This window comes from Bactrocera latifrons, unplaced genomic scaffold, assembly GCF_001853355.1.
Source record: "Bactrocera latifrons isolate USDA-ARS-PBARC rearing strain unplaced genomic scaffold, ASM185335v1 scaffold_411, whole genome shotgun sequence".
NCBI lineage: Eukaryota > Metazoa > Arthropoda > Insecta > Diptera > Tephritidae > Bactrocera > Bactrocera latifrons.
The window spans coordinates 162217-171192 of record NW_017537059.1 but is presented as its reverse complement, the minus strand read 5'-3'; the positions used below and the strand labels follow the sequence as shown (position 1 = coordinate 171192).

The 8976-nt window shown below is 34.0% G+C and overlaps 1 protein-coding gene across 2 annotated transcripts in view; it reads right to left on the bottom strand.

Moving 5' to 3' along the window:
• LOC108972651 (paired box protein Pax-6) overlaps positions 1-8976 on the bottom strand; it is a 76427-nt gene that overhangs the window by 22863 nt on the left and 44588 nt on the right. For both annotated transcript variants that reach the window (XM_018939334.1, XM_018939335.1), the window contains exon 4: positions 729-902. In XM_018939334.1, the coding sequence (XP_018794879.1) occupies positions 729-902 (174 nt within the window). The remainder of the gene's footprint in view (positions 1-728; positions 903-8976) is intronic.

Genomic DNA, 8976 nt, shown 5'->3' with positions numbered 1-8976 from the left:
TACTGAGCATCTTTCTCTTTGACACCATGTCTGATATCCCACGTGATCTGTCAAATACTAATGCATGAAAATCCTAACCTCAAAAAAATCACCCGATACAAAATGGCGGAGCTTTGAACAAAAAGTATCGACTTTGGTGTTTTTTCGACAGCTTTTTTGTAGAAAAAAATAGGAACTTTTCAAAAAACAAAAACCTTTAAGAGTGAAAATCGTTTTGAAAAATACCATTCTCAGAAAAACGCGTTTAAACATTAGAGTCTCTATGTTCCCCACTCCATTGCCTTTCTACATGAAACGCTGTTGTGACCGTAATATTTTGAACTATTATGCACAAAAAAATAGATTTTTCGAAAACTTCACACTGAGATAATCCCTTAAATATTTATCCGAGGCTGTTTTCTTCTTTTCATTGATAGTATTTTTTACTTGGCGGGAGTGTTTCGTTTTCTCACTTAAGCTCGTCTTCAAATGGATTTTTTCTGGCTACCCAGAGGATACTCGGCTTGAGCCATATGTAAAATAATCATTTCTGGCCACTCCCAAATGAATGGCAATCAGAGAACTTTCCTCACTTGCGTGAACTTCTACACATGGATAAATGAACAGCTGACTTATTAAAATATTGCCATGGGAGCTTATTTAACCCAAAGTGCCATTTTTTCACAATTATACAAGTATAAACGTCACATTGAATGAGTACTCTTATCTTGCTTTTAGGGCACACTTACCTTTTTCCAGGTGGTCGATTTGCTCGTTTGTAAAAGAAGTGCGATTGCGCTGCAGTTTCCGTTTAAGACGCAATCGCATCTGGGAGTCCTCATCTCCAGATGAATTGTGTTCTGAATTGCCGTCGGAAGTACTTTCATGAGAATTGGGATGTGACACTTCACCCGAGAATATATCTAAAAAACGAAATAACTTTTATTTATTGCTTTTCATTGCTATAAATACACTTAATTAAACTTACTCTTATATAAATGTAATAGAGTATATCTTAATTTGTCAAACATCAGAGAGTAATAAAATAAAAAAGTAAAACTTACAATTTGTGTAAAATAGAAGGGATGTTCTCCGATCTGGGGAACTTACAGCGGTTGGATCTAGTCTCAAAACCAAAAAAGTCACCTGAAGAACTTTGATAATACCGATCCTGTGAAACCGCTTTGAGTTATCAAGTCAAAAAATGTCTATTCCACATGGGCGAGAGCACTCAGAGTACCACATGGCTCGGTTTTATGCTACTACAATTTAAGAAAACAATAAGGATAAAGCAGGCAAAATCTATGCATACTGCTCTATCGCGAATAAATCGCCGGCGATTTTTAATATCAAAAGCTATACATTCTGTAATATTGTGTGCGGTGCCAACCTCAAATCAAGCACTAGATATAATAATACATCATATGTTAAACATATAAATACAGTTCATAGGCTTCAACTATACGAGTTACAATTGCTTTCAGAACCATATCTGGCTCGTTGCGGAAGTTCGAGGGAGTCTGCCGCCCATTGACGAATTCTCGCGATTTTACTAGCTATCAGAAAATCACATTGTGGGAGCAACAGTGGCGAACCCAAATCGAAGGACAGTGGACTCACATACATCGTTTTCCCTGTCTTGGACACACTGCATTCCTTGGTAAAACTGCACTATTTTTCTTAAAACGGTACATAGCTGTTGATGGTGGATGGACATACAATACGGGAACCTAGATTTCCACCTAACCCAACCTCTAAGTAGACATTGATTATATTAAAGATATCGATTCTAAATCCATCGTGACCGTAGTCGGTACTGTCCAACATGTGCAGAATACTTAGAAGACTCTGAACAATTTTTTACTGCCCTCGTTTCACACTTGGTGATAATTTTTCGACGAAAAATTTTACAGCACTTTTCTGCCAGTTCTTTGATAAGTGAAAAACTGTCAGCGAAGCGTTAATTGAAAATATGACAAAATTAAGGTATGTATATACAGCGGATTAGGCGTAAGTCTGACCGTACCATAGAGAAGACTTAAAGGAATTTTTCTCCCTTACGAACTAATACTTAATTCGGTGGTTCCGTGGGAAAAATATATGTTGCAAGTAAGTTAGGTTTAGCGGATTTAAGTTTCACACTCTGACTTACGATGCTTCCTCCCACTATAAAAAACAAGCATTCTATACAACTGCATGCAGACTTCCAAACAGGTGAATGACGAAGAATTGCTTTGAAATTTTATTCTATTAATTTAGTATTTTTAAAAGTTTACAGTTCGTTCAAAAATAGTATTTAACAAAGGCTAAGTGAAGTCAGGTGAAATCGAGCATTTCATACTTTTTCTACTTGTAAAGACCAAAGCCGGTGAAATATTTCGAGACGTTGTCAAACTGTATATAAAAAAATTTTGTGAAAAATATCAGCATTCTTTGTTCGACGAAACCGAGTTTTTTACAATTAATCTTATTTTATTTATTTATTTTTACATATTAAACTTCATTTTAATATAATATCACACATTTTGATCAACAAAGAGTTTAGTATAAGCTGGAAAGCGGATATCGCTATATAGTGGGTATTAGATCGGGGCTTGTTACATTAACCTTTAACATTACCCAGGTATGCTCGACCCATGTTTTTAAGCAATTTTATCTATACAGGTATGGTATACAAGTATAACTCACACACTGATCCATATGTTCGGCGTAAGGTTTGTTAGATTAACGAAAATCATTATACATAAATATGTAATTTCAAATATTTTCGGCGTTAAACTTTACTATATGTAGTATTATACGTTATAACTTTCATATCAGTCAATATTTTCGATAAAAAGTTTGCAATAGGTAGTGGGGGTTCACATATTCGGTATATAGGGGCTTGAAAAGTTTTGGTTCGATTTGGACAAATTTGGCTCAAGGTGGCACACTTCAAAGACATTATTCATGCAAAGTTTTATTCCGTTATATTCATTGGTGTTTGATATGTATACTGCAAAGTGAAAGAATCAGATGGAATTGAGAATTATGTTATACTCGTATGGGAAGTAGGAGTGGTTGCAGCCCAATTTCACACATTTTCTCATTGTAACATAAAAATATCAGAAGTCCCAAATCTGTCTGAAAAAGAGCCCGCAAGTCTCGAGATATGAGTTCTCACATAAAAGTGGGCGATGCTACGCACAACGTCTGATTTGAGAGCGGTTCCTATAAAGCCTTGTCGTATCATCTCCGGTGTAAAATTTAATTTAAAAAAACTATTAAAATTTTAACAAAACTGTTATATGGGGAGTGAGCTGGGTTAACATCCGTATTCATTTATTTTAGCCTTTGCAGTTTAGGATATACATATATGCACTAAACCTATTAGAAGTCTAATGTAATGACGATGTGAGTGCGGCGTACCTACACATATATATTAATATGCATATACTATATATTATGAAGAATGAAGAATGACATTATTTACAAGTATGCAATAGTTAATTTTAGTTTTCAATCATTTGGCAAGATAATGAGATTGCCAAATTGTTCACTATCATACGCTACACTGTTACACCGCGTTAAGCTTTTCTCTCTCACTTATCGCTATTTTAGCATCTTTCAATCTGTAATTGTGTGGAAAATGGCTTTCAGACAAATTTGATGGACATTTGTGTATTATTTGAATTAATTTTTCAATTTATTAGATCGAATATGTTGTTAGCAGTCGGAAAGATGTCATTAGTCCAATATGTTTGCTGCGTGCACTACCGAATTACGAGGGTTATTTGATACTCAGTTGCAGCAATGCTTTAGTGCGTGTGGGTACAAACTTATTTCGCATAAACTATACATGTAATGATGTAGAAATTCGATTTCTGTTATAATTTCAACTACAGATATTTGTAGACTCGATTCGAAAACGTTGCTATTTATAGTATAAGCGACAAAATAAGCTAATTTATTTACATATACAGTATTTATGTAGATGATCGATAAGTAGCCAATTACTGAGCTAAAACAAGCAGTGATCACATGCTGTACAAAAAGCACACAATTTTTGTATGCAATAATATGAAATGCAATTATGCCTTCTGGTATATTGCTTCTTAGTATGGCAAAATTTGGAAAATAACAAGGGCAAACGTTTACTTTGGCATTTAGCATCACGGATCGATCAGTTTAATGGCAGTAATAAAGATTATTTTAATTAACAGAGATGAAACATACTTTTGCTTGAATCTTCAATTGCAAATGCAAATGCAAAGCGTAGTGTTACCAATAATTCGTCTTTAATAGAATTATAACCTTTGTGCAGAAATCGCACCTAAACTTTTAATTGTAACTACCAATGTCTTTGGGATATTCGAATTACTTTTCCCTTCATTTAAATAAATACATGAATTCTTCTTTCTCTGCCCCTGCATGAGAATCTCGATTTTGAAGATTTCATTCATCCCTTTACATTACTAAAATACGAGTACATGTGTAAATTTATTATATTATATTTATTTACGTTTATATGTATACAATTGCCGTTACAATGACCAGAAGATTTTTACCCTAGTAAATGCTTGGCGACATCCCATTTCATTTTCTGCACAACTGTATTGTCACAGATGATCAAACATTGGTGCAAATAAAAAAAACATACAGTCGTGTGTCCTATTAGATATACAAACTTACAATCGCACGAACAAATATAATGAATTGGACAAGCAGTTAATTTGATGGTCATTTGTTGTTTGACAATTGCCTAACAAAACAGTGCCACTGCCGAAAGCGATCTTAATTTGATATCTTTATTGATAACCCAACTTTTGACATTCATTCTCAATATTGTTTCCGATATTAAAATTTTCGGTGACATATGCCACTGCTGCCACCGCTTGTTGAGCGTTTGGGGAGGCTGTACATTTTTAGATTACTGTTGATTAATGGCTTTACATATTAAGTATATTAATCCAATTATTTGTATTCAGTGTGCAAAGTATTTATAATAAAATCTCATTGGTTATTGTTTAAGTAGCTACAAGCACATTAATTATTTGCGAATGTAGATATGTTTGAAAAATTTATTTTATAAATGTTTACAAATAAATGTAAATATATTTAATGAAAAAAACACAAACTTTAAATTTAATGGGACTTGTTTATTATGATTCGAAAGAACATTCTTTGGTATTTATTTTTTTTTAATTATTCGTTCAAATGTTGAGTTCAATTTTCGATGTCTCACTCGAGAACTTCGACTGGTAACTGACAATCGAAGCAGCATTGGCCACATAGACTTTAGACTATACGTATCCCCACAGGAAAAAGTATACGGTTTGAGAACACACGATCTTGGTGGTCAATTGACCCATTATTCCACCGGCCTACCAACCACACCAAACTGTTGTTTTTTTCTGAATGGAATTACTCTTGAATCTCTTCCGGTTGTTCTTTGTCGCAGTTCGAGCTAGAAATGAGCCCATTCGCTGAACAAAATTTGGCTCCAAGTGTCGGATCTTCTTGGAATTTTTCAAGAGCCCATAGAGCGAAGCGAGGTGGCTTGAGAAGGTCGATTCTTTCACAAGGTGTATTTTATACGGTGTCAATTTAAGATCTCTTCGTAAAATACGCCAAATCATTCCATATGTCAGTCCGAGGTGGTGCACGGCGACGAATCGACTCTCTAAGGTCTTCATGTACACTTTCAGCTCTCTATTAGGTCGAATATCATCCAATAATGAATGCTTGGTCTCAAGATGGGTGATGATGTTACGCGAAGTACGAAGTAGTATTTTGATCGTAAATTAAAAATTAAATTCTTTACAGAACGTTAATTTTCGTAATAAAGTTAAACGAGTCCATGATGATTTACAAAACAATACTGAACAAAAATAAAATTACAGCTTGACACGACTCACGTGTGATCTGTCAAAAACAAGCTATTGCAAAAAATACCTCTATTTGGATCGCCCGTTACATTCCCATGTATATTTTCAAGATTTTCAGAGCACATAAAAAGCGTATAATATGCATGAGCTGAACCAAAAGGATACTTTTTGCGGGGATTTCAATAATACCCTTAGCTACATACATTTGTGTATCTATATATGCGTACAAATGCTTGAAACGTGTGGCTAAAACAATTTGTTATATTTATATCTAAACAAAAAAATCTCAAAAAGGGGCCGTGCAAGATTGTTGTATTTTTGCCGAGATGGGCGGGACGTAGTGATATTTGAGCATGAAAAGCAAACTCAGCAACATATATGTATGTATGTATATGTACATACATATGTGCTTAAAGTTGAACGGAAGCATACATTTCAGCAAATTATATATAAATATAATAGATTACACCTCATTGAGGGTTTCCCAATAGAAAGCGCCTATTCCGATGGCCACTTCGCCCACCCCTAGTGAATTGCGGCTAATAAACATTTGAGAAACAAATTTTACTACATATTATGTTATTAATTGCGTGCATTAATATTAGAAATGAAAGACATAGGGGATTCAAATAAATTTGCAGTCACTGCTATTTCTGTTGGGATATTAGTGGGGGTATGTACATTAATGAAATCGCAATCAAAAGAAATCGATATAAAACCATGGTATTAACTTCGGCTGCACAGGAATTATAATATACATCATAATACAAATGATACAATTCAATTTGTATGGAATTTATATGACATAGTCGTCCGGTTGGAACAATTTCTTTGAAGATTTTACCGTTTAATTAGAAAATAATCAGTACTAAATTTCGTGATGATATCTTTTAAACAAAAACATACAAGAAATAAATTTTGATCGCTCAGTTTGTATGGCAGCTACAGATGTATGTACATTAGACTGGTCTTTTTTGTAAGGGAAAGTTTTTCCCCTCCAGCAAATTTTTCCTTTTTATGCCAATAACGAAATTCCAAAATCTTAAACTGATTGCCTTAGGTTAAGGCGGGGCATATGCCCACTAAAGTGGCTAAAACTGATTTATATGGACTTTTCAAGAGACAAGCCACGAAAATATAAGTAAAATGTGTCATATATGTCATTAGTATATTATAATATTGAAATTAACTTACGTTTAATGATTAATATTCTTTATAATCATTTAAACTTAAGCGCAAAGGTCTGATTTATTAATGCTACCGTATTTTTTCCTATACTCAGTTACTGTTTGCATAAAAGTTTTAAAACAAAAGCCTTTAAAAAAATCGCACAAAGGCAACTCTGTAAACATATATTTAAATCAGAAAAAAAATGTTGGCAACAACAGAGGAAAGTCAACATTTGGTCAATACCGTTAGTTTTGAGCCACGTGGCAATTAAAAGTGTGTAAAAAGTGAAGTGTATTTATTTTGAGCTTTAAATGATAGAAACATTATTGCTTTAAAGAAAATTGATATTGATTGTATTTACAAAATGAACACAAGAGCTAGTGAAAAAATTTATTTATTAGAATATGACGAAAGTCAAATTGTTGGATCTAAGCTGCCTTCCAATGAGCAAGTTTTGAAAGTGTTGTTTTATAACATGCGTAAAGTGAAATTGGATCTTCGTTCAAGTGCGTATCTGGTTATCAAAGAGGCTGAAATTCTTTGGAATAAAGCCCGTATTCCAGTGCGCAAAATTGATAGAAGTGTTCAAAAAGTTGAAGATTTATATAAAGAATGGAAAAATCTGCAAAAAACTTGCAAACGCAGCACACCACTTCAAAAAATGCGAGAAGATCAGTTTATTAAAAATATGAATAACTTATTTGACATTGCGCACGGAAATGCGTTAGATTTAATTAAAATAGAAAAAGATAAAGAGTTTTTGAAGAATCAGCGTAAAGAAGGTACACCTGGTGCAATGGTGGGATGCGATCGTTCTTTATTTCAAAAAGAAAAGCGAAGAAATACTCGTATTGAGAAAGAGGTAATCCGAAAAGGAAAGCAGGGTGAAAAACAATTCCAAGTCTTCCTATCAGCGAATGATTTGAGTGACAATACTGAAGAACTAATTGATGTATACGACAGTGATGATAATACTGATCAAACTGCTAACTGTAGCTTTCAACAAAAAAACAGAAAACGAGGAATGAAACATTTTATCCCTTCAAAGCTTGTTGCGACCTTAGACAAGTCAGTGATAGGGACGCAGTACGTATTCTGATAGCTACGGCTGAAGCATTGGAACATGACATCGATACATTGGTAATCAGCAAGACATCGATTCGGCTTTGCCGTAAACAAATTCGTTCGGAAACTGCTGCAAAACTGATGACGGATTTTATAAACAGCAATATAAATCAAATTACGGTACACTGGGATGGAAAAATTTTACCGTCAATCACAGGAAACGCAAAAGTGGACAGATTACCAGTTGTGATAACAACAGATGGCATTGAACATCTACTTGGAGTCCTGCCCTGTCAGCTGGTACTGGCAAAGAACAGACAGACGCCATACTCGAACTATTCAGGAATGGAATCTAAGAGAAAAGGTATTTAAAAGTAATTTCTTATAATAGTAAATATTAACAACATTCTTTCGAAACAAGGTAGAAGCTTTATGTTTTGATACTACCGCGACAAATACATGTAGATTACAAGGTACTTGCATTTTATTAGAACAACACCTCAATTGTGAATTGTTATATCTCCCTAGCCGTCATCACATATATGAGCTCTTGCTGAAAAGTGCTTTCGCGAAATATGATTTAAAACTAAGTGGTCCATCATTAGATATTTTCCGGCGTTTTAAAAAAAATTGGCCCAAAATCAATCAAAATTCGCAAGTGGAATGGTGGATAAAAAAATAAATCTTGCGCTAAACAAAGCTGAACAAGACCAATTAGCTCAATTTGCTCATAACTACAGTGGCTCAAACGCATAATCGGACAGTGGTTTTTTATACGAAAATTTATTTTAATTGAAAGAAAGCCAGAAAAAGAACAACAATGATTCAATTTTTATGGTGAGTATTCTCCAATCTCTCCTTTTTCATACAATAAAAAAAAAACGAGAATAAATTC